The sequence below is a fragment of the Onychomys torridus genome, chromosome 7 (genome assembly GCF_903995425.1).
Source record: "Onychomys torridus chromosome 7, mOncTor1.1, whole genome shotgun sequence".
NCBI classification, from domain to species: domain Eukaryota; kingdom Metazoa; phylum Chordata; class Mammalia; order Rodentia; family Cricetidae; genus Onychomys; species Onychomys torridus.
The window spans coordinates 60,910,888-60,935,872 of record NC_050449.1 but is presented as its reverse complement, the minus strand read 5'-3'; the positions used below and the strand labels follow the sequence as shown (position 1 = coordinate 60,935,872).

Below are 24,985 nucleotides of genomic sequence, written 5' to 3'. Positions count from 1 at the left end.
GTGGTATTTTTTGATAATGCATGTCTTTGAAGCCTTGAGGTTTTGAAACTGTAACTACAAGATAATTTGTATACATATCCAAGACTGTGACTTACAGTGTTACTTCTTACAATTGGATTGTATCCATGAGGTTTGATCTTTAGGATAAAGATGGTGTTTATAGAGGCTGGGGATGTAACATCCAGGAGGCTGTGGGTTCGGTCCCAGCAACACAGCCTGGTGGTACACAGCTATGTATCCTAGCTTATACCTTTCTATTCCAAATACTATGCATTATTAGCTGGAAGTGAAATTAAAGGCATGCATTTAGCAACTGTCGCCTACTGCCCCTGGGGTACTTGAAATGTCTGTTTCCACCTTTGCAGGGGGCTGCAGCCAACCCAGAGAATGAAGACCAGCAACAGAGGCTAAGAGAAGCTGCTGAGGGTCTCCGAGTAGCAACCAACGCTGCTGCACAGAATGCTATTAAGAAAAAAATTGTCAACCGGCTGGAGGTCAGGAAAGGGGCTGGCTTTTAGGGTGCCATATGTGATTGCAAAGAGTTACCTGGAAAAAAAAAATCAAATCACCAAAATGATGCCTATATAAAGAATGTCAAATCAAAGTGAGCAGTGTTGGATCGTTTGGGTACTTTAAAAGAATTGACACAATTTGAAAAATTGCTTTAGTTCAGAGCTGCCAAAGGCTCGGGTTCAGAGTTCAACATTCAGAAATAGAATGCAGTCTTTTCGCAGGAAGATTGGGGTTCTTTTTTCCCCAGCTTTTAAAGGATACATTCAGCAGACCAGTCATGCAAAATTCCTATTCTGTTGGAGGAGGTGACTTTTCCTCGGCTTCCTGTTGAGACTTTTAGACTGGTGCTAGGGAACAGGGTGAGACCGAGAAGGAAGGAGGAATAAACTGTTTTGGTCATTTCTTTTCAGAACATTTACTCCAATTAAAGAGTTGAAAATAATAGGCACAAACTACCTAAGAAAAACATGTCTTTACGTGGATGTTTATAGGAGATGCTCAAACTAAAATGGCAAGGGATGGAGGCCGAGTTGCCTGGCTGTCTAATGAAGAGCCCCTCCATAGGCAGTCTGCTGGGCTCTGCAAGACAACTAGCCTCCTCATTGGAAGGAGACAAAAGCTAGAACTGGTTTAATTACCGGGGGGGGGGGGGGAATGGGGGGTTGTCAGTGTGAGCTGAGGTCTGGGTGCTGTGAGAGGACAGACGTGGACACCTCCATTGACATCAAGAGCAGCCAGTGCTTCATTGGGAGATTTTCTTTCCCTGGAGCATCAAGGCTTGGTGTTGCTTGCCAGTGCCATCCCAGCATTGCAGTTGTTTCTTGTCTTTTGTGTTTTAAGTTTCCAGTTATTCTTTGGTAACTTTGTCCATGAATGTATTTAGATCATATACACATTGCACTCTCCAACTCCAACTGCTGGACCATTTCTCTACATCCCCTTCCTAATTTCATGCCACTGGCAGCTGTCCAGCACCTCCTCTTCCTCCTCTTCTTCTCCCTCCTCCTCCTTCCTCTAATAATAATAACTCACCCAGTCCAAATCATGCTGCTTGCATGTGCATGGGCGTAGGCTCCGTCCAGGGAGCATAGGCGGCATATGATGGGTTATACAGAGAAGAAAGCTGACTCTGCTTTCCCCATCGGCCATCTAATATCAATAGCTCCTTGGCTAGGTGTGGGGCCTCACATGCGTGCCTCTTGCTCCATGCTGAGGAGTTGACTGACTGGCTTCATCATTTGCAAGGCTCGGTGAACATCAGGGTGGGAAAATTGAAGAGCCAGAGGTTGGGGAGGCTTGCTGTGAAATCATGTCTTCTGGATGTGACAGGGTTGTTGTGCTCATGAACTCACAGACACCTGTGGTGGCCAGCACAAGACTTGCAAAAGATCAAGCCAGTCTTTTACAAAAAGCAGAGGAGGTGAGCTTTCATGCCTTCTGGCCTTTACCACTTCATCCGGGGGGTGCAAACCCAGGGCAGGCAGCAAAGAGCAAGAAGGTTGAGATCATCAGTGGCCTTGAAGACACAGTGAGTGCTCCAGGTATGGCATATGACTTTGCAAGTACAATCTTGAACTGACCTGTGTCACTATCCTCCGCAGGTTGCAGCCAAGCAGGCTGCAGCTGCTGCCACGCAGACCATCGCAGCCTCCCAGAATGCAGCTGTCTCTAACAAGAACCCCTCAGCCCAGCAGCAACTGGTCCAGAGCTGTAAGGTAAGCTCCCTGTGCGCCAAGGGCCAGGTCTGCAACATATTACTGATAGCATTAGATCTCCACACGCCCTGGTAATTCATTTACGGCAGGTCTTCCAGGCTCCTAATCCAGTTTGCGGTGGCTCCATGCTCCAGGTGTACACACGTCTGGTTTTTGTCCATTAGGTGGATTGCCTGTGTTTGGAAGGAGTGTCTTTTTTTTTTCTGCCGTTATCTTTCCTTTATCCACGTCATTTTTAAGAGACTGAATTAAATAAAGAGAATCGATGAGGCCATTTCAGAGCTTTGAGATAGAAACTGAAGTGAGCCCTTGGCTTTCCAGAGTCACTTCCCCTCTGGAAGGCCGGTCAAATCCAGTCTCACTGCACTCCAGCAGGCTGACTTCCTGCTTTCTCCTCATCAGGGGTCTGCCTTTGTGGCCTAGGGTCTGTCTTTGTCCGTCTGCCTTCTGTGGCCTCATGTTTTGGTGTTTTCTGTACCTACTGCTTGTTTGTCTCTGTTTTTGCGGGGAGGGGCATAGGTGTTGTGTTGAGACCAGCTTACCACAAACATTCTCTCTTTGCACCAAGAGGTTGACTCTCCCAAGACACCTTTGATGGGTACCACACACATCCTCTTGCAACGCCATTGTCCACCCATGACGAGGCATCTTGTTGGAGTCCCCTGAGAGCATTGGCAGTGGAGGCTAGCAGCAGGCATGTCTGATTGTGCCAGTGTTCTGACAGTTAACCCTTGCTGGCTTTTCCTCCAAATCTCTAGAAAACAAGTCATCTGAGGGAAATGCCACTGTGGCCAGCTGTGGCCTTGCTTCTGAGGGAATTCAGTTCTACTTCTGAAATGGCCGCCCTGCTGGGGCAGAATTGCCTGGAGTACATGATTCCTGATTCTGATTTTTCTGAGGTTCCCTCTTAGAGTTGACCGTGTTATAGGGGAAAGAGAGAGCATCTTCAGAGCACAAAGGTCTGAGGTCCTTTGTGCTTAGTATCTGTGGAAGGAGAAGAGTTTGCTGAGGGTGAGGCCTCTGCTCAACCAGTATAGATCTTTCTTGCACCATGCAGCTGCCAGCAGGGTGGGGAAGTGACCTTCTCCTTCCTCTGGGGCCACAAGCCGCTCATGTCTGGGGCCCTGCTGCAGAGTCAGCCTTCGCTCCCTCTTTGCTAAAAGGACTGACGCTATTAGATCTCTACGAATCCCTGCCAGGGAATGAGAGGGATGCCAAACAACAGCCTGAAGTTGAGAGGGAAAATGGACCACGTTTCTGGAATCAGCACTGGAAAGGACCTGGGCACCTGTCCATAGGGATATTTTTAAGTATTTTACTCTTTGGCTGGGAGGTGAAGTATGGACCCTAGGCCAAAATGCACTGGGCATTTTCACCCATACCATTTCCAGTGGTGGTCCTCAGACCTCTGAAGCCTGCTCCCTCGGGATAATTAGGAAGAGCACAAGTAGATGGTCTGGATGGTTCCTAAGACACCCCTGGAGGCGATTGTCATACGGTGCTCCGGCTTTGCCAAGGGTGGTCCCACTCTCCCGTTTTGGGCTTCCTCATTTGAGAAGTGCTAAGTACTGGTTGGAACAGAAAAACAGGAGAGATGCCCACGTGTACACGGGCCCATAACCCATACCTGCAAAGTCAGAGGCCTGAGCCCTGAAACAAGCTGGTTCATGAACCTCTCCCCTTCCTTCTTCCAGCCATGGGGCCATCTGACTCAGTTTACCTACCTATGAATTCTGTGTTTGATTTTTGATCTTCAGTCTTCACGGCCAGGAGCCTATGAGTTTTGACTAGGAAAGTTTTTTCAAGGCTTTGTTTATAGAGAGTGGTCTTCTATCAAATAGCCTGAGACCAGTAGGACTACTGTTAAAGGAAGGGGTGGGGAGTCAAAGATGTGGGGACAGGGATTCAGTGTGGGGAAGGACCCTGCTGGCTAAGTGTGCTCTTTAATCCAACTTCTGGTACTGCTGTCCTCCGGTGTGGATCACGCATCAAAAAGCAGCGCTTGGGGTCCTTTCCCTGCCCCTTCCATAGCTTTTCCTCTCTGTGCATGCGCTCAGTTCCCGTTTTCTTGCTTCTTGCAGGCAGTGGCCGATCACATCCCTCAGCTCGTGCAGGGGGTGAGAGGGAGCCAAGCTCAAGCAGAAGACCTCAGCGCCCAGCTGGCCCTCATCATCTCCAGCCAGAACTTCCTGCAGGTAACAGACGCCAGCAGCATGGTCACTTGCAGGACCAGCAGCGGGATATTGGTGAAATTATTAAGGCCACTCCACGTAGTTAAAAGGGAGGTTTATTTTGTGGGGTAACTTACAAATGAAGGGTTAGGTTGCAGGGTCTGACAAAGGTATGGCGCAGTCTGGCGGTGTTCTCTGGAGAACTCTGCTCGGTCTACCTCCAGTGTCCAGCGTCCCCGAACCAAGAGAGAGACCTCCTCTTGATCCTGGGTCTTCCGCTCCCTCCTCTGCCCCGCCTTGTGGGCGTGACCATTACCGAAGCCTCAATGGGGGTTGGAACTTCCAGGCCAATGCTGGGATGGCTACCCACTACAGTGGGCAGTCTGCCTTTTGTCCTTAGGAAGGGAACACACCTCTGCAGACCCCAGAGCCTTGGCTAAGTTTTTGTCTGAGCAGCTGCAAGGCCTCTTTACATTTCAGGGGAGGGAGATGTCACTAGCCAGGGGAAATGCTAACGGTCAAGGCATGTACCAGGGGGTTGGTTTTCAAGTGCCGCCCACACCTCTACTATACAGAATAAAACACTGATGTTGTAGTCTACTTTCTCAAGTTTTTAGTACACACAGAGAGATACACCAACAGGCTTGTGGGAAGGATGTATAATCTTTTCTTTAGTGTTAAAGATACCTTTATTCATTTGTGTTAAAGATACCTTTATCTTTGGGAATTTCATACAGTGCAATTTGGTCATATTCACTGAACTCCCCACCTTGGCTCCTTCCAGAACACCCTCACCTCTCTACCCCTAACTTAGGGTTCTCATTTTTTAAAACTGAATAACCCATTGACTATAGTTTATATTGTGCATATAATTCTGGAGTGTGGTGACTACCAGGAGCCATACCCTTAAAGAAAACTGACTTTCTATTAACATCAATTCCTTCTCAGTTAAGCATGGGAGCGCATGAACCCTTTCCCATTCCACCCATTCTACACTAGAACGTTGCCTGGCTTGATATTGTGCAGGTCACGTGCAAACAACCATGGCTTCTATGAGTTCCTAAGTGTTACAGTTCTGTCGTGTCCAAAAGACACCTCCCTTACTACTGGCTCTTATAATCTTTCTTTTTTCTTTTTTTTCATTGAACCTATTTTTTCATACGATATGTTCTAATTGTGATATATAATCTTTTGAATGACATTCATTGTATAGATACCCTTTGGGGGTTGAACCTAGCATGAGAAGCAACTGCTCCAGCACTGGGCTTCGGCCCCAGCCCTCCTTTGTAATGTGGGCATTTGTGATTCAGAAAGTCTTCCATGTGGCTGAACTCTGCCTTTAGCCATCATCCCTTCATCAGACATGCTGGTCTTTTATTTGGGGGCCATCACAAGCACCCTGTAACGTAATTCTCTTCATGTGTTCCATCTTTATCCACAACTTGAGTTATTTACTTGGGTGAATTCCTAGAAAGAGATTTGCAAGAGACTTAGAATTTAGAAAGATCTTTCTCTTTACCTTAGTAATCCTGGGGCCAGTTGTGTGTTTAGTCTACACCTAGGTGGACCATAGAGAGTTAGGATTGAACAGTGTGCGGGTTCTTCTCATTCCAGGCTGACTGAACCTCTCATCATGTTCTCTCTCTGGCACCCTCCCTCCTTCTCACTCCCATCTTTTTCTCTCTCCTTTTTTCTTTTCTTCTCTCCTGTTCTTTTATTATTGTTTGTTTGGTTGGTTTGACTTTTCAAGACAGGGTTTCTCTGTGCAGCCCTCGCTGTCCTGAAACTCAGTCTGTAGACCAGTCTGGCCTCAAACTCAGAGATCTGCCTGCCTCTGCCTCCAATTGCTAGGATTAAAGGTGCCACCCTGCCCAGCTCTCTCCTGTTCTTTTAACTGCTATTGTAAATACTTAGATCTTTATAAGAAACAGGAAAGATTCAAAATAAAAGACAACAGAATCAACTAATCAAAAAGTGTATGTGTTTAAGCCAGGCACGGTAGCACACCCCATTAATCTCAGCGTCTGGAAGCAGAGACAGGTGAATCTCTGAGTTCAAGGCCAGCCTGGTCTACAAAGCGGTTTCCAGGACAGACAGGGCTACACAGAGAAATCTTGCCTAAAAAAAAAAAAAAAAAAAAAAAAAAAAAAAAAAAAAAAAATAGAAAAAAGTGTGTGTTTTATACACACACATACACACACACACACACACACACACACACATACACATATGTACATATACAATGGTATATATATAAAATGTGTTATATATATATTTCATCACTGAGCTAACACCCCTCAGCCTGAACATACATTTTCAAACTTTCCTCATGAATATTGTAGAGTTGCCTTTCCAGAAGGATGAACAAGTCTAAATTTATGGTTCACAGTATATGGAGCATACTTTTTAATACATCTTTTATAAGATGGAGTTAAGAGCTTAAAAAAGCATATTAGCTTATTTGTTCTTTAAATTTGATTTGATTTGATTTCCTATCCTTTGTTTTCAAATGTTAAGCATTTTTCATACACTTCAGTATTACATCTTTAAGGGCTGGTGACATGAAATTATTCAAGCTTTTAATGCTTACGTTAGGGTCTCCTACTGATTCTCATTAATTCTTTAAATGCTAAAAGTAGTACTTTTATCCTTAATATTTATGATCTGGCACTTAAATCATTACAGTTTTTCTGAGACACACTTATAGCATACATTTTTAAAGCTCTGAAAGCCTGTATGCTTTTGAGCCAGAAAAAATTTTACACTCTGAAAAGTATTGAGATTTAGCTAATTCCTTACCATTTTTTTTTTTTGCTACCTTGGCAAGGAAATGGACACATGCACAATAATTGGACACTGGGAACCATTGACAGGACTCATAGAACACTGTGTACCTGGGATCCAGGTAGAACTGGATATTGGAAACCAACACAAACAGCTACTCCTATTCTTGAAGATACGTCTACATGTGCATAGGCATTCATGCATGGTGTGTTTTGGTTTGTGAACAACTGAGATAATATCTACCTTTATTTTTCTGGTCTAATTGGTGAAAGTCAGGGTAAAGGACCACTCTGAGAAACACAGAGAAATGTTTTCATTTAAGAGTTATCTTTGAAATCTATTTTAAATGAGAATTTCAAGTCACATTCATCAGTTTGCCTATCTTGTCCCCTTATGATACTCTATACTGCCCTGGAGTGTCTGGTTTGCCATGGTAATTGTTTTTTAAGATTTATTTAATTTTATGTTACCTATTTATGTCTTGCCTATACATGTGTGTACTGTGTGTGTGTGTGTGTGTGTGTGTGTGTGTATGTGTGTGTGTGTGTGTGTGTGTGTAAAGAAGAGGGCATCAGATTCCCAAGAAGTGGAGTTACAGACAACTTTGTGAGCTGCCATGTGTGAACTGTACGTGCTCTTGACCACCAAGCCACCGCTCTAGACCTAGGAACTAGTTGATATTTAATGTGTTCCTTTGTATTAGTTATTCTTTGTGGCTGTCACAGCTAATAGCATGACCAAAGACAAGTTAAGAAAGGGTTTATTTTGCCTTCAGTTCCAGAGGGATGGAGTCCATTAATAGTGAGAGGGCATGGCATGACAGTGACAGAATCCTGGCTCATCACATCTCATCTACACACAGGAAGCAGTTAGAAAGAGAACAGGAAGTAGGGTGGTGCTATGAACCTTCAAAGCCTTGCCCTGTGTGCTGGCTCATTTTATATCAACTTGTCATAAAGCTATAGTCATCTGAAAGGTGGGAACGTCAATTGAGAAAATGCCTCCAGAAGACTGGAGTGTAAACAGACAAGCCTATAGAGCATTTTCTTAATTAATGATAAACAATGATGTGGAAGCATAAGACAAATAATCCCTTTCCTTCCCAAGTTGCCTTGGTCATGGTGTTTTGTCACAACAATGATAACCCTTAGACACCCAGTGACACACTTCCTCCGGCAAGGCTCCATCTTGTAAAGATTCCCCAAGTGTCCAGACACCTGAGCCTATGGGAGATATTTTTCATACAAACAACCACACCCTGTTTTAGGGCAAAATTTATTCTAGTCACTGTGGAGACAGAGCTGTTGGATCTCTCAGCATCTTGTTGCCCAGGAGGTATCTTACTTTCTGTTCATCTCTCCACAGCCTGGAAGCAAGATGGTGTCCTCTGCCAAGGCAGCGGTCCCCACTGTGAGTGACCAGGCCGCAGCCATGCAGCTGAGTCAGTGTGCGAAGAACCTGGCGACCAGCCTGGCTGAGCTGCGCACCGCCTCGCAGAAGGCAAGTGGGGCCTTGTGCCAGTGGCTAGCTCTCCAGGCAGCTTTTCATCTCCTTGTGATGTTGTGCGGCCATCCAGGCCCTAGCACTGCTGGGCTAGTTTCTCAACGGAGCTGTCTCTTTCACTTCAAGACCACTAAAGATAGCACTACAGGTTAACGATTAGCATAAGCACCCAGGTTTGAGCGTCACTTTCCGGTTACAAACGGCTTCCAGTTATATGCTTTCTCAGTCTCTTTCCATTTCCTGAGACGAGTGACGGTCTGTTTTCAGCCTTAGGCTACACTGCCAATCTTAAGTGTCTTGGTACCAGATAAACAGCTTTTCATTACTATGACAAATATGCAAGAGAGTCAACGTAAGAGGAACAAAGGTTTAGTCAAGCATGCTGACACATGCCTGTAAACCCAGCATTTGGTAGATAGAGACAGAAGTTTCCAGAAGTTCAAGGTCATCTTTAGCTTATTGGCTACACAGGCCATCCAGAGCTATGTGAGACCCTGTCTTTTAAAAAAATAATAAAAAATAAAAAATTGAAAGAGTGAGGGTGGTGAGGAAGGAGAGAACTGAAAGAGAGTAAAGAAGGAGGAGGAGGAAGAGGGGACATCATCGTGGACTTCTGTTCGCTGTCAGTTGGCCCTCTTGCCTGTGGCTTGCAGCAATACTGTGTACCTTGGTAAAAATACAGGCAGGTGGAATTTACTCACTTCATGGCAACCAGGATACAAAAGATACAAGATGGAGCCAGGGTCCCTATCATTCCTTCAAAGTCACACTCCCAGTAACCTGCCTTCCTTCCCCTAGGCCCCACCTCCTAAAGGTCCCAACACCTCCCAGGAGTAGCATGGGCTGGGACTAATCCTTGATCACATGAGGCACCAGCATTTCAGATCCCAACTCAAGAAATAATCGATTATACCCACATCTTCCATGTATCATCTTGAGAACTTGGAAACAAGCTACGTAGGTAGAAAATCTGTTTGAGAGCGGGGCTGTCATCTTACCTGTGATTTTCTTCCCTAACACATTTTCATACCTTACATGGACATGTTTGCCTTAACAGAGTCTCAGTAGAACAGACTTGGGGAGGAAGTAAATCTCTGTCTCTGAAACTCAGTTATCAAAGGAGCTCCTTATGACTCTGATGCAGTTATTAGCATGAAGTTCTGGCTTGAATTCATTTGTTTCCTTGTAGCAATCCCTTTATAGAAACTAGCAGCCTCATAAAGTGGTGAGAGAAGAAAATAGAAGCCAACTTGAATGCCTGACATGAACAGAGATTCTCCATTGCCAAAGTGAATGGCCTTAGACTATTAAAGAGGTCCTGGAACCATCCACACTGTACCAGCCTGCTGTGTGTGGTGGGGTGCTTATTAGAATACAGGCACCCAGCATGCTTCTGGCAAGCCCATCCACACCACAAGCCATGCAGCCACACAGCTGCAGGCTCCCTTTTCTCAGTGAATCTTGGCATATGCCAGCATCAAACAGCAACCCTGGAACAGTGAGCCCCAAAGTGATACTTAAGCAAGACTGTCTGCTGGTCCAGAAAGAGGCTGCAAGAGCTTTTGATTTATTTTTTTTTCAATGCATCAGAAGGCATGACGTCCTTGAAATCAGACAGTGTGAATTTGAATTGGGCCCCTGTCATTGACACATTTGTTAGAAGCTCTCTGAGCTTCTTTACCTAATAACATGGACACATAAAAATCAGCCACCTCATATTTACTGCTGCTTTCACAGAGTGATAATTTATAAGTGTTTAGAATACTGATAGGCAATATTACACATGCATAAAGTTTATTAATAAGTGTTGGGGCCATGAAGTCCTGACTGTTGGAGACCAGTGTTCTAGATGATCAAGAGATTTAAATAAGTAAAGTAAATAACTAGATGGGGAGTTTATAAATCTTTAGTATGGAAGGATAGTGATGTATGGTATTGAAATGTATGAAAAGAAGTTGCTGCGGGCTCTCTGTGGAGTCCTCACTCCCTTTGCTTATCCGCTCCCTTGCTGTATGTGTCCCGAGCCTCTGTGCACACAGCCCTGAGTGCCTCCCAAGCCTCTGTGTACGTACATGCTCTGCTGTGCCCTGTCACTGCAACCCAGGCCCGGTGGATCACAGATGCATCTTCTAGGTCTGAGTGTAAAGTAGCTTCCAGGAGGTTTTTAAGTGTCTGCAGTCCTAAGACACACATAATTAATGACTTAGGAGAATATGGTTAAGGACCTGAGTGACGGTGGTTCTGTCCTCTCTGGGGAAATACTTGCTACCTTTGCCTTCTCTGTGAGTCAGAGTTACCGGGAGTGTCTAGGAAAACATTTACTAGGCTGCAGAGTGTTAGAGACAGTTTCCCAAGCCTACCGTATGCACATATCCCCCACTTTGTTGGCAGGCCCATGAAGCCTGTGGTCCCATGGAAATCGATTCTGCACTAAACACCGTGCAGACTCTCAAGAATGAGCTGCAGGATGCCAAGATGGCGGCTGCAGAAAGTCAGCTGAAGCCACTTCCAGGAGAAACGGTAGGACGTTTGGGACGTGGGTTCTACCATCCTCTCTCTTCTCTCCCCTTCTCTGTCTCTGTCTCTCCCTTCCTTCCTTCCTTTTTTTTTTTTTTTTTTTTTGAACAATATCTCACGGTGTAGCCCAGGTGACTCTGCAAACTCCAGGGAAGGACTTATGCAGTGTAAATTGTACACTTACACCAGACAGTGGATTGAGTAGAAGGCAAAATATTGCACTATAATTTTTTACTTATTTTTGTCCATTTGTGTGTGTGTGTGTGTGTGTGTGTGTGTGTGTGTGTGTGTGTGTGTGTCTCAAAGGGAATAGAGGTCATAGGGCAGTTTTCAGAAGTACCTTGTTTTTAGAGAGTGCAGGGGTTGTACATACTGTGTTCTGTCACTGCTTATGATGGGCCAGACTCCATTTTCATCTGAAGGTATGGCCTTCATTGGGGAAGGTGTTGTATGTTTTAGACTGTATATGTTCTCTTATCTTTCTGTTCATCCTTGTATACCTGTACATCTCCTCTAAACACTGTCCTCATATGCTCATTAATTATCTGCACCCTAGTCCTTTACCGGTTTTGTTTTTCTATTTGGTGGACAAAAGAAGCTAGCGTGCTCTTCATGAGTGGCACGCTCCCTGCCTTCCTCCATGGTCTCAGTTGCCACTCCAAACCTCCATTATCCTTCAGCTTGAACTCCTTGAAGGATAATGACCCAACTGGACTGAGTTAGTGGTCCACAAGTCAGGAAGCTGGTGCGGTTGTATGTCTGCCTGCTTCCTGCCAAGTAATTGCTGCCCACTAATGATTTCTTTTGGAGTTTCTAAAGGCATCATGCTAATAGCTACAGCCTGCTAAGGAACTGCCTCCATTTGCTGAAGGCCTTCTTAGCTAGGTACCTTCAGGACTGGGGCTTAGTGAGGCTCAGTAACTCACATAGTTTCACCTGTACTAACTCACCTAGTCTAAGCCAGGCCGGTTTCCCCTGTACTGTCCAGCTGACTCAGGTGAGAAAGAGCTCAGGTTCAGGTTCCCATCTGCATCATTGTTCTAAATCCTGCTAAGACCTCAGAGAATGTTTCTTTTCTAAGTTCTGCCTTCCTTGGGTTTTCTTACAGCTAGAAAAGTGTGCTCAGGACCTGGGAAGCACCTCTAAGGGAGTGGGCTCCTCCATGGCACAGCTCCTCACCTGCGCTGCTCAGGGCAACGAGCACTATACAGGTAGTACTCTCGCGACCTTCATGATGCCTGTGGCGGGGTCGCACACCCGCTGGTCTGGAGAGGGAGGTTCACGGGTTGACAGTAAACCTGCCTCTTCCCCTCAGCTTCACGGCACATCCGTCAAGCACAGTCTTGTTGCTAAGCGCTTCCCAAGCATAGTTGATACTTTTCTCGTGGCTGTGTCCAGTAGAGAAACGTTTCCTTTTGACTCACGGTTTAAGGCAATATAGTCCATCATGGCTGAGAAGTCACATTGGCAGGAACATGAGGCAGCTGGTCCCGTGGCACACACAGTCAGGCATCAGAGAGAGATGAATACTGCCTCTCAGCTTGCTGCCTTCTATTTATTCAGAACAGAACCCCAGCCTATGCTAGTCTTTGCAATGATGATGGATCTTCTCCCCTCACTCAACCTAACTCAAATCTCCCTCACAGACATGGTTGAAGATCTGCCTGCTCAGCCTGGGGGATCTAGATCTGTCAGCTTGACAAATGTTAACCATACAAGGATATAATGCAATAAAGTGATTCTCAAACTACATTTAGATCCCTTGTTAGACTCCGAGGGAGGTGGCGATAATTGTACACTTCTAGGACTATCTCTGACTCCAGAAACCTCATAAAAATGTAAAAAAGAATATCAACGAAGTCAGACGGAAGGCAGGTGAATGGAATGGTCGAGCTGAATGAACAGTCCTCAGGGTCTCCAGGGAGTGATGGGAAGGAGGGCAGCCAGTAAGAGGGAAGCTGAGTTGTGTTGCAGGACAGGCCACTAAGGGGACCAGAGCTCTTTCAATGCCAAGTGGCTGTCTCTGAAAGGCAGAAGAGTCCTTAATTAGGAAGTTGTGAGTAAGAGGCCATGTAACTAATGAAAAGGAAATGCAGAGACTGCTGGCTGCAAGTCATGACATCTGTTTCCGGTTTACCTTTCAGGGTGTAGCCCTTGGTGTACAAGTGAGGATGCGGTAAGGCTGCAGAGCGCGCCAATGCTGCAGTGTGCACCAAGGCTGCATCCTCTTGTGCTCAGAACTATTCTCTCGCCCTACCCCCGTGTGCTTGCAGGCCTGGCTCAGGGTCTTTCTTTCTTGTAGCTGCTATAAATTAGGAAATGTGTGGCAGGAAGAAGCTGTCCTGAGCCTTGGGCTCTTCTCTGCACTTTTTCATTCTTCCAAGATCTTGGCCCACTCTACCTTGATGCCTTCCTGTTGCCCAACTGACTTCAGCCATATGTTTCCCAGTTTCTCCGTGAGAGGGTTGGTTTGCAGTGAGTTAAAAATGCACATATTTATTACTTGAAAAATAAAAGAGCAAAGCAGGAATCAAAATTATATAGTATAACACAGTATTGCAGTAATAAAAATGTGCAATTCTGTCCTAATCAGAAATAAGGGACATTTTCAGAGGAGACCAGCATATTGAAGATCACTGGGGACATTTTAAAGGGTTCCAGGAGAAAGGGAAATGTAAGTATGAATTCTTAGAAACTGGAAGACAGGAGAGAAGTTTACATTTTAGAAGCTCCTACACGATCCCAGAAGTTTGGCAGATTCTGTGTTGATGGTGAAATGTGTGCTTCGAGGAGGGGAGACTGCTGGAACCCTCAAAGTTACGTCATCTGGGACAGACAACATGCAGAATGGCAGGCAGCCTCCGTGGTTGGCCTAGATAGCAAGCCATTCAGCGTTGGCAGGCATTGAGATGGTGGTGTTGAAGTGGGTGCTGTGTGTGTGAGGTCTCAAAGGTCAGAGAGAAGGCTAAGTCAAGGAACTGAGAAGCTTCTAGTAAATGGCAAGCAAGGAAGACACAGCCGGAAAGCTGAGCCAAGGTGCAGACAGCAAGGGGCCTCATAGGCAACATGAACAGCTTGGAGTTTCACCAAAAGCCATATGAAAAACCACTGGAGGGTTTTAGCTGTGGAGACAGATGACAGTGTCCTCTGGGTGACCCTTCCTCCTATGTGTGGAATAGATTGGAGAGAAACAACAGAAAGAAGAAAGACCAACAATCAGACTGTTGAATTCATTTAGACAAGAGGTGGTGATCTTCTGTGCTAATTAGCTTTATGTCACTAAATAAAATACCCGAGGTAATTAACGTCTATAGAGGAAGAGTTCATGGTGGCTCTAATCCGTAATTATTTGAGTGTTGGGTAATGCAGTGTATAAAGGCAGGAGCATGTAATAAAACAACACCATTCACCTCGTGGCCAGAAAGCAAAAGAATGAGAAGGAAGACACAGAGGATGTATGGCATAACCACCTTCAAGAGCATATGACCAGTGTTCTGAAGTCCTCCCACTAGGCCATACGTCTTAAAGCTACTAGCATCCCCTTGGGTACCAAGTCTTTAGCTCATGGACCTTTGATGTTTGAACACTCAAAATCTAGAGTATGGCAGTGATGCATACAAGGTGATGGATTAAAGCAAGCTGACACTGCTTGGTGATTGGTTATAATGTGGCAGACATGGAGATTAAGGAAGAAAACATTGAGAAATCTTAGGCCTGGCAACTAACTCAAGAGTTCCATGAGCTGCTAGGGTAAGATCGCAAGATTGATAGGGTCGAGAGTTGAAGTTTAAGGATGCAGTTCTAACTTCAGATGGGCTTGGCTTAAAGTACTTGGTGGGTGTACAAATAGAGATGATATAGGCAGCTTGCTCTCTGGCTCTCTTAGGAGAGGAGGCTTGGCTGGAAATAGAGATTTTGTAATTATTAGTTTAGTCATGGTCATTGACTCCTTAACTGTGGAAAAGTTTGCCTAGAGTGAGTGGAGCCGATTGGGGAAAAGTTAGCTAGTGAAAGATGGTGCTGAATAATAGAAATTGGAGCCACATCCATGGGTAAGAGATGGTGTGTCTCTGGAGACAAAGAGTTGCTCCTCAGAGAGTCACGTAAGGCCATGGAGAAGCCTCCATTAGCTTTAGGAGTAAGGAGGTCCTTGCCCATCTGTGTGGAGGCAGTTTCAGCAGAGTTGAGGAGTGCGGGAAGGAAGGGAGGAGAGAACAGGGTGGACAGTTCCTCTCTGAGTCTAGCTCCCTCCCCCATACTTGAGGCCTGTGGAATGTTCAGTGGCTACACATTAACTATTAGTGGGCTGTACCTGAATGCAACTAGGTTTTTGTTTGGCCAGTTAAATAGCCCAAATATATTTCTAAACCATTTAACACAGCTACGTATAACCTTTTGCAAGTACTTCCAAACAGATTAAAGATTTACATCATTCCTAAATTCATCTTGAAGCCTTGCATTGTGGTCCAGTACTAGTTTGACATGCAATATGTGTGAATTCTGAAAATAACAAACATTCTGAGAGCTGGGTATGGTAGCAAGTGCCTAGAGACAGGAAGATCAGGAGTTCAAAGCTAGCTTGGGTGTCATGAGACCCTCTTTCAAAAACAACTTCATAGAATGCCGATATGTTTGATATTTCTTGCTGTCCTGAAACTCTGCTATTGAGTATAATGGAAGATCCAGATGTGAAAGAAATTGTGTTCTCCAAGGATTACAGCTATTAGAACAGAGTTGTGTTTTATAGTTTGCCCCTGTTGGGTTATAGATCTTCATGTACACTGGACCAGAAAAGTAATCATGGGGTAGTAGGGTCATGATGAGGAGGAAGGGGCCATGCTGATTTTGGTCACATGACCCTCTGGGGATTCCCATTGAAAACATGTGAATGCAGCCATGTTGGGCCTTTGGTGTTCAATGGGCTCTCTGGTGTCCTTGTTTCCTCCTTTTGATGACGTGACTTCTTCTACCTGGGAAACCTGGTTTCTCCAAAGAGGAGCCTTTGCTGTGCCTTGAGTTTTCACAGTGAGTCCTCAATAGAGGATCCAGGCAAGGACAGGGGTAGGGTTTTAGAGCCTGGCTTTCCAGTTTCTACCTTTCAAAAATCACCTGAAGGACCAGTTAGGATGGCTCAGCAGGTAGAAATGCCAAGCCTGATGATCCGAGTCCAATTCCTGGAACTCACATGAGGAAGAAGAAACTGACTCCCACAAGTTGTCTCCTGACCTCCACGTGCATACCATGATGACATATCTGCCTACACACACACACACACACACACACACACACACACACGCACACACACACACAACTATACCTACACCTTCACAGCCATGTTCACTCACAAAAATAAGTCAATAAAATGTAATCTTAAAATTTTTGTATCATGCTAATCTATAAAACATTTTCCATTCAGTAGCTTTACATAACACATCTTTTCTAATTGTGTATTGTAAATGTTTCATTTTTTAAAATTCTCATAGAATTTGAATAGAAGTGGATTTAAGAATCCAAATAATAAAAGGGCATTGACAATAGGAGATGTCTTAAAAAGAATCACAGCCTAGAATCTTCAACAGTCAATTCTCAGCCATTCCTGAAACTTGTGGGAAGCTATGGCCTGTGAGAGAGACAGCAGTCTAGACACACAGACACTTGGCAGGGAAGACAGTGAGATGAGGGCCTGACCACATCTGGAGTTCTTCTGAGCGATGACATCCTTCAACACTGAGCCAAAAGCTGAAACATAAAATGTTTCTCCCCTTGGCGTTAGCTTTATTTACCTTTGTGTTTTCTATTCTGGACTTCTCTAATGCCTGCACACACACAAACATACCTGTCACACACGTGTCACACACACACACACATGCCCATCACATGCCCACACACACGTTCACGCATGCGCGCACGCACACACACACTACAAAAAGAAATTGTGAGTTTGATGCCCTTCCTTTCCACAGGTTGCCTGACCAACAGTAGATTGGTGGTACTGTGACCTGCCATGGTTAGGATGCAGCAGTCCCGTCCCAGCTGTGTGACACACAGCCCATTCATAGATGAGTGAGTCTGCAGCTGCAGATGTGGCTGGGTTTGGGGGTCTGGGACTTTTCTTCTTATGGAGCCTCACGGATACCACAGAGAAGACTGCTGACTGTGTCTGTGATGACTTGAAGAACAACTCTGTAGAAAGCTATACCCCAGACTGAAAGGAGTGATTTCCGTGTCCAGCCCCTGTGTTCCAGAAAGAGGCCCTCACACCTCACTGTTCCAAAGAACACACTAAAGAGTGTGTGGCAGGAAGCTAGGAACCTCGGATCCAGCCCTGGTGCTGCCTAGGAAGTGTCCTGTAGTCAGGACATTATCACTGCTAGGCCTTACGGGAAACCATTTCTTGAGTTAAGCTCCGGGGTAGATCAGATTCTTTTGTTCGTAGGAGAAAGGTTCCTCCATGCTCCATCCTTTTTTTGGTGGTCTCGGGATCAGGGGCCTCATAGTTAGACGTGTGTTTATTCTTCATGAGGTGATGCTGACCCCTTAGAGGACTGGTTTATATTCATCCCTCCCTAGGCCTGCTATCCACCTCAAAATGGATTTAAAGATAGGCACTTCCCAAGAGGATATTCAATATATTTGTTTGAGTGTCCTCAGCATCATCCCCATACTAGTTAGTTTTAATTGTCAGCTTGACACAGCCTAAAATTATCTGGAAAGGGAATCTTTAAAGGAAATTAATATTTATTTTTTATGTGTATGAGTATTTTGCCTGCATGAATGTATGTATGTGTACCATGCGCATGGCTGGTGCCCTCGGAGGTCAGAAGAGGGTTCTCAGGTCCCTTGGAACTGGATTATTGACAGTTGTGAGCTGGGTGGCTGCTGGGAACCACACTTAGGACCTCTGCAAGAGCAACAGGTATTCTTAACTGCTGAACCATCTCTCTAGCCCCATGGAAAGAGAATCTTAGTGAGCAGATGTCTAGCTCAGGTTGGCTTGTGGGCATATTTATGTGTGAGGTCTTGATTGCTGGGCCTCTAATATCAGTGAGCAAATTGTTGGCAGCATCATTCCCTAGGCAGGGGTTCTGAGCAGTATAAAGAAAATGAAAACACAGGCGAGGAGCAACCATGCCTTGATTCTCTTTCTCTGCTTTCGACTGGGAATGTGGTGGTCAGAGTTCCTGTTTTGCCTTCCTGCAGGAATGGACTACAACCTGGAATTATAAGCCAAGCAAACCCTTTTCTCCACTACATTGCTTCTTGCCAGGTTATTAGCAACAAAAATAAAACTTGGATGATTACTCCTTCCGGGTGTGAAGGTTAAAATACAGTTGAGATGCAGCTACAGACCCGCTGAAATTCAAACTCCAACAGTACCTACTAGTTCAGATACAGAAGAGTGTGTAATGGCAAAAACATTCTGGAAACATGCTGTGTACATTTTCTAAAGCTACGGCAGCCTTCTGTGACTCAGCTAATCAAATTCTGGATTTTTTTTTTTTTTCAAAATATGTAGTTCCACATGCTCACCTGAGTGCACACATAAGACCTTTCTTTCTTGGGAGTTTTATCCCAAACACAAAACAACATAACTTCTGTCAGCAGAGGAACAGGTATGCAAACATTAGGACATTTATGTAAGATACAGGAGGAACGAGAAATAGTTACACAAAACAGCATCACTTGAACTTACAGCCTTGATAGTTAGAGAGAGAAACAGATTCAAATGAGTGTATGTTGTGTATTTCCTTTAAGCTAGTCTAAGGTGACAGATAAGATTGATTACTTTCAGTGTGAGGAGCATTGTTGGGGAAGGACATTATAATGGTGGCTGTATCTATCCATGCAAATTCACTGAACTGCTTGCTTACTTTTATATGTATAGTTTATAGGCAATTGGGAAAGTTAGTGTATTAAAATAACTTCCCGGGGCTGGAGAAATGGCTCAGAGGTTAAGAGCACTGACTGCTCTTCCAGAGGTCCTGAGGTCAAATCCCAGCAACCACATGGTGGCTCACAACCATTTGTAATAAAGGTCTGGTGCCCTCTTCTGGTTGGTCATACATGCTATATATATAATAAATAAATAAATCTCTAAAATAACGTCCCAGATTCTGTGTACTCCATCTGCCGCCCTGATCCCATGGATGTGGTATTTTAGATCTAGAGTCATGTGAGGCAGAAGAAACAGGGAAAGTTGGAGTATGGGCCATTTCATGTATTGCAGTTCTCTTTTGACAGGCTTGGACACACTGGGGTGAACTACTTCAATGAGAAACACAGCAATTCACATTTGTCAGAAATTAATCTGGACCCCAGGGTGATTATAGAGGAGAAATGTAACTTCTGATGGAATTTCACAGAAACTCTAACAGGCTTTCCTCCACAGGAGTGGCAGCTAGAGAAACAGCCCAGGCTCTGAAAACATTGGCCCAGGCTGCCCGGGGAGTGGCTGCATCCACAGATGACCCTGAGGCTGCTCATGCCATGTTAGATTCTGCTCGGGATGTGATGGAGGGCTCGGCCATGCTCATCCAAGAAGCCAAGCAGGCCTTAATTGCACCTGGCGATACAGAAAGTCAGCAGAGGCTAGCCCAGGTGAGCCTGGGAACTGGGAACCATGGTCACTGGGGCTGTGATTTCTGGACATATTTTCCTGACAGAAATGCTTGGGACTCGGGTATTTTCAGATCCTTCCAACATGTGTGTGGTAACAAAACTGACCATACATGATACTCACTATTATTTCTTACCTAGTATTCCCCACATTCATCTGCTTAATTCATGGCCAACAGTGACATGAGGGTTTTGAACTCTCTTTGGCTTGGTACTCTAGACATAGCATGCTTGCCTGGGGCTTTGGTCTACTTCACTGAACTCCCTTGCTGGTGGAGTAGGATCCTGCTACCCAAAGGTTCTCAACAGACTCCCTTAATCTCTTCTGATGATTCTTCAACTCCCCAGTGAAACCAACTGGCTAGGGACAATCTGTTCCCATGTTCTTGGGCAGATAGATGTTTTAGAATTTAATAGAACGTTGCTACCCACTCCCCGGCTTCTCTTTTAACTCAGATGACAAGAGCTTGCAGGCAGGGATCCATCTCAGTATTCCTGAAAGTCAGTATGCGGACATCTTCACCAGGTTGGGCTGAATGTGCGGGAGCACCCTCTCTGCCCATTGTGAAAGTGGGGTGTTTTGAGGTGTGTGAACACACCAGAGGTTCACTGGGAAGAATCAATCACAGGTTTATATAAGCTCCAAAGAACCTAAGTATATCGTCAGCCTTGGGGACCTCAGCAGGACTCCAGACAAGGGTGGCATTTCTGTTTCATTTAAGGGAAGATGTCTATGCTTTAGGGCCTGGCCTCATATTGGGGAATTCTGTGTTTGGATTCCAGAGCTGTGGCTCATCCTGGCTCTGGGGAGCAGATGGCATATTCAGCATCAAAGGCTGTTACTCCTAGCACCAGGGGAGCAGAGACCAGAGACCTGGCCAAGGTGATTTCATTTAGTTGAGAGTGTTGGGTGGCTGCCGATGAATAATTCCCATGTTGATGTCAGCTCTGCATATTTTCTCTGCTCTTTCTCAACAAATGTGCAAAGGCATTTGTGCCGGAAGCAGCTTTCTTAAGGTGTTTCCCTCCCTCACTCTGTGTGTCCAGGTGGCCAAAGCTGTGTCTCACTCCTTGAATAACTGTGTGAATTGCCTCCCTGGCCAGAAGGATGTGGATGTGGCCTTGAAGAGCATCGGCGAGTCCAGCAAGAAGCTGCTCGTAGATTCGGTGAGGTCCTTGTCTGGGAAGGGGTGCCTGGTAGCTGTCCACCCCAGGAGGGAGCATGACTGTCCCCCTGCCTGGATCTCTGGGCATCTTTCTCTTAAGAGTCCTGATTTTCTGCCGTCTTCTGTTTCCTTTCTGGTCATCAAACTTCCCAAGAGAGGAATTGTCAGGGAGGGGTTTGTACTAGTGTGAGTGCACATGTATTTGCAGCTGCATGCATGCATCTGTGTGCACATGCCTCCAGAGACCAGAGGACAGCTTCAGGTGTCGTTCCTTGGGGGCCTTCCCCTTTTTGTTTGAAGCAGGATCTCTCAGTGGCCAGGCTGCCTGGTCAGTGAGCTTTCCATCTCACCACCACCGGGGTTACATGTGTATACCACCACTCCCATTTATGTGAGTGAATAAAACTCCAGTCTTCATGCTGGTGAGGCGACCCCTTTACCAGTGGTACTGTCTCCCCAATCCCCAGGGTGGAGCTTTTCACATTGACTGCTCTTGAGTCATCTGAGTGGGACAGAAAAGAGGCTATGATCATCTAGATTTTTATCAGGGCATGACAGATGGTGACAAGGACAGAGGGGGACCTGCTCAAGACTAAGTAAGAAAGAAGGCTTCCTAAAGGTTTTTTTCCTTGAGGCCCTCTCCTAGCCCATGCTAGTAGCATGGAGAGCATTTGACTGTTTCTTCTGGTTACAAATGTCCAGCAGTGCATGTGGGTGCTTAGTGGGGTCTGCAACCTTGATGACTGTAATTCCACAAATGATACTGTACTGGTGTTATTTAAGTTATTTGCAAGGACCACTAATAAAAACAAAATTGACAGTTGTTAAGAAGAATGTGATTTGAAGTTGGCTATCATCAACCCCTTAAGTTCTAAAAAGCTTAAACTGAGAGTTTCCATCAGGAGAGACACAAAGGAGGGTGGAGACTGGATCCCAGAGTCGAGTTGCTTGGGCATGAATCCTGGCCCTGCCATTTCAGTGGGTGTCCGTGGTTGGACAATAGCTGCTTTCACCACATTTAGCTCTCTGGTGTCTGCAAAGTGGATGTTCCATAAATGTGGTTGGATGGATGGGTGGGTGGATGGATGGATAGATGGGTGGGTAGATGGGTGGGTGGGTGGGTGGGTGGATGGGTGAGTGGATGGGTGAGTGGATTGATGGGTGCGTGAGTGGATGAACAGATGGGTGGGTGAGTGAGTGGATGGATGGATGGATGGATGGGTGAGTGGATGGGTGGGTGGGTGGGTGGGTGGATGGGTGGGTGGATATGTGTTGAAGGCTCTGGAGAAAAAGTAGTAAACTGAACATGGCCAGCAGACTTGGCCATGAGATGAGGGGGATGAGGAGAGAAGAAACTGAAGAGAATAAGTAAGTCAAAGGAGACAGAGAGAGGGGTGCCAAGAGAAGAAGACAGAAGAGACAGAGGACCAAGAGAGTACATGGCTGAAATGGCAGGGTTATGTGGGCATGAGAAGCGGGATGAGGGAAGCCTGTGAGCTGGAGTTTAGGGTAAAGGGCAGGGTGAGAAGAGCCACAGGTACTTGTTCTGCTGAGCCTGGAGGCCAGCATGCTCTTCGGTATGCTGATAGGCACCACAGATAGCCGCTTGTTTCTTTTGGACCTGCCATCTTCTAGTTGGATGACTCAGAAGCACATCCCTGGGCAGTCCCTGTTCCGTCCACAATACCTTCCTTCACCCCTCTGACGCAAGGTAAAACTTCCCATGGCATGTGCCATCTGTCCTGACAGCTACCTCCGAGCACAAAGCCTTTCCAGGAAGCCCAGAGTGAGCTGAACCAGGCTGCTGCTGATCTGAACCAGTCTGCTGGGGAAGTCGTCCACGCCACAAGGGGCCAGAGTGGAGAGCTGGCGGCTGCTTCTGGAAAGTTCAGTGATGACTTCGATGAGTTCCTGGATGCTGGCATTGAGATGGCTGGCCAGGCGCAGGTAGGTGGGAAGGTGGCTTATGTGGCTCACCTGAGCCTCCTCACTCTGGTAGACCCTCCAGCTGAGGGCAGCTAGGTGAGTGGGAAACAGGATCCTTTAAACAAGCTACAGCATCTTCCTTGACTGCCTTCGAAATTCTGTGACCTCACAGGCTTGGCATGCAGAGCAATGCTGGGGATGATGATTCCCACACTCCACCAGCAACAGAGCCTATATCATCTTACTTGCATTTGGGGATGGGGGCAGGTAGAGGGTAGGAAGGGAGAGAATTTATATCAGAGATGAAGTGGGAAAATGCACAAACATGAACACACATATGTGTGGATTTGTAGTTTGGTGGATTTGTTTGAATGGATTACATCTGGTACTTTCAGGTGGTTAAAAATGACCTCATTCAGATAGAGAGATGAGCCACTTATTTATAGCTAGGGAACATGACTGGTCTGGCATCAGATAGCAGGGCTGTTTTTTTGTTAATTTGTTTTGTTTAGCTTCGCTTTTTTTTTTTTTTTTTTGAGGTTTTGTGAACTCTCTAAAAAGATACCCAGGGTATTTCCTGCTACATTTTCTCCAAAAGGTAATTTGTCAGTTAGCGAGCTGAGTGAGAAGTGTGTCCTTCAGCAGTCGGATCCTTCTGGGATGCTGTCGGCTCTGCATATCTACATAGAGCTGAGTGTTTGTGCCAGGCTGGGATGTACAAGATGCTTGACAACTCCAGCATTGTTGAGCAAGATGCCCAAATCATTGCCCAGTCTGTGCACTGGTGCGGCTCTCATCCTCCCCTCCCAGTCCCGCAAACTCCCAGATAACGAGAATGCAGAACTCCTGGCTGGCCCACTTGGACATGGATTTCCTTCTCTGCCACGTGCATCTTGCTCCGAGCATCTGCTCGGGGATGAGCAGACTCTGGTTATACATCTGCAGACCGACTGCTCTGATGGCGTCCGTGCCTCCGCCACGGGAGTTGTTCCTAGCTCACTGAGAGCTTCCTGGGAAGCTGTAGTCGGTCCTAACTGACTCTGTTTCCTTTTGACTCTCCAGACGAAAGAAGATCAGATGCAAGTGATAGGGAACCTTAAGAATATCTCTATGGCGTCCAGCAAGCTGCTCTTAGCCGCCAAGTCTCTCTCTGTAGATCCTGGAGCTCCCAATGCAAAAAATCTTCTGGCTGCAGCTGCAAGGTAAGAGTGGGATGAGATGTGCTTTATGGATGTGTAAAGGGTTCTGTCACATTTGAAGGGTGTGCTCAGCGTCCTGCCACTTTAGCTGAGCAGAGTTGCTGCTATCCTTGTCTGAGGTAGAGTAAATGATGGAAACTCTGGTGTTTTGTAAAATTAACTCATTCCTGTATTTTGGATCCACTAAGAATGTCTTCCATCTTCCCAGGTGGCCTCTTTGATTCTTAGTAGGCTGCACTGACTTGAAACATGATAGTTTAAGTAGGGTTGTTTTTTTCTTCCATTTTCATGTTTATGTATAGTTTGGTGTGTGTGCATGTCTGTGAATTCAGGTGTGTAATCACATACATAAAATCCTGAAGTGGATGTTGGGAAGCATCCTTGAACATACTCTGCCAATCTCCCACCTTATTTATTGAGCAGGGTGTCTTAGTCAAACCCAGAGTTTGCCAATAGGGCTAGTGGTCTCACTAGCCAACCCTGTCTCCTCTGCCAAGGTTAGAATTACATGTGGGCCACCACATTCAGTCAGCACTTTACCTAAGTTCTAGGAATGTGAACACTGGTCCTCATGATTGCTATGCAGCCATTTGAACTACTCAGCCATCTCCCTGGCCCCTAAGTAGGTTGTTTAAAGCAGCATTATGTTGTTCAGATTTTGCAAGAAATAATGTGCTCTCTGGAAGAGACATTGGGACATACTTAGAAACAGTGCTCAAGCCATTCTGTGGATGCTGGGCCCATACTACACACTGGCATCCATGTTGGATTAGATTTGATGTGTTCTGCCCATCACTTGCAGGAGGGCTCTGGTTTAGGGTCAGTGGGTTACAAGGGATGTACACTGTTATTGAACTGAATTAAAATCTGAAGCC

The 24,985-nt window shown here is 45.7% G+C and overlaps 1 protein-coding gene across 2 annotated transcripts in view; it reads left to right on the top strand.

Annotated features, from left to right (window-relative positions):
• Tln2 (talin 2) overlaps positions 1 to 24,985 on the top strand; it is a 423,718-nt gene that overhangs the window by 300,986 nt on the left and 97,747 nt on the right. For both annotated transcript variants that reach the window (XM_036191895.1, XM_036191894.1), the window contains exons 23-32: positions 366 to 494; positions 2,115 to 2,228; positions 4,310 to 4,423; positions 8,549 to 8,683; positions 11,078 to 11,206; positions 12,312 to 12,414; positions 19,593 to 19,801; positions 20,867 to 20,986; positions 22,735 to 22,932; positions 23,974 to 24,113. In XM_036191895.1, coding sequence (XP_036047788.1) covers positions 366 to 494; positions 2,115 to 2,228; positions 4,310 to 4,423; positions 8,549 to 8,683; positions 11,078 to 11,206; positions 12,312 to 12,414; positions 19,593 to 19,801; positions 20,867 to 20,986; positions 22,735 to 22,932; positions 23,974 to 24,113 — 1,391 coding nt within the window. The remainder of the gene's footprint in view (positions 1 to 365; positions 495 to 2,114; positions 2,229 to 4,309; positions 4,424 to 8,548; positions 8,684 to 11,077; positions 11,207 to 12,311; positions 12,415 to 19,592; positions 19,802 to 20,866; positions 20,987 to 22,734; positions 22,933 to 23,973; positions 24,114 to 24,985) is intronic.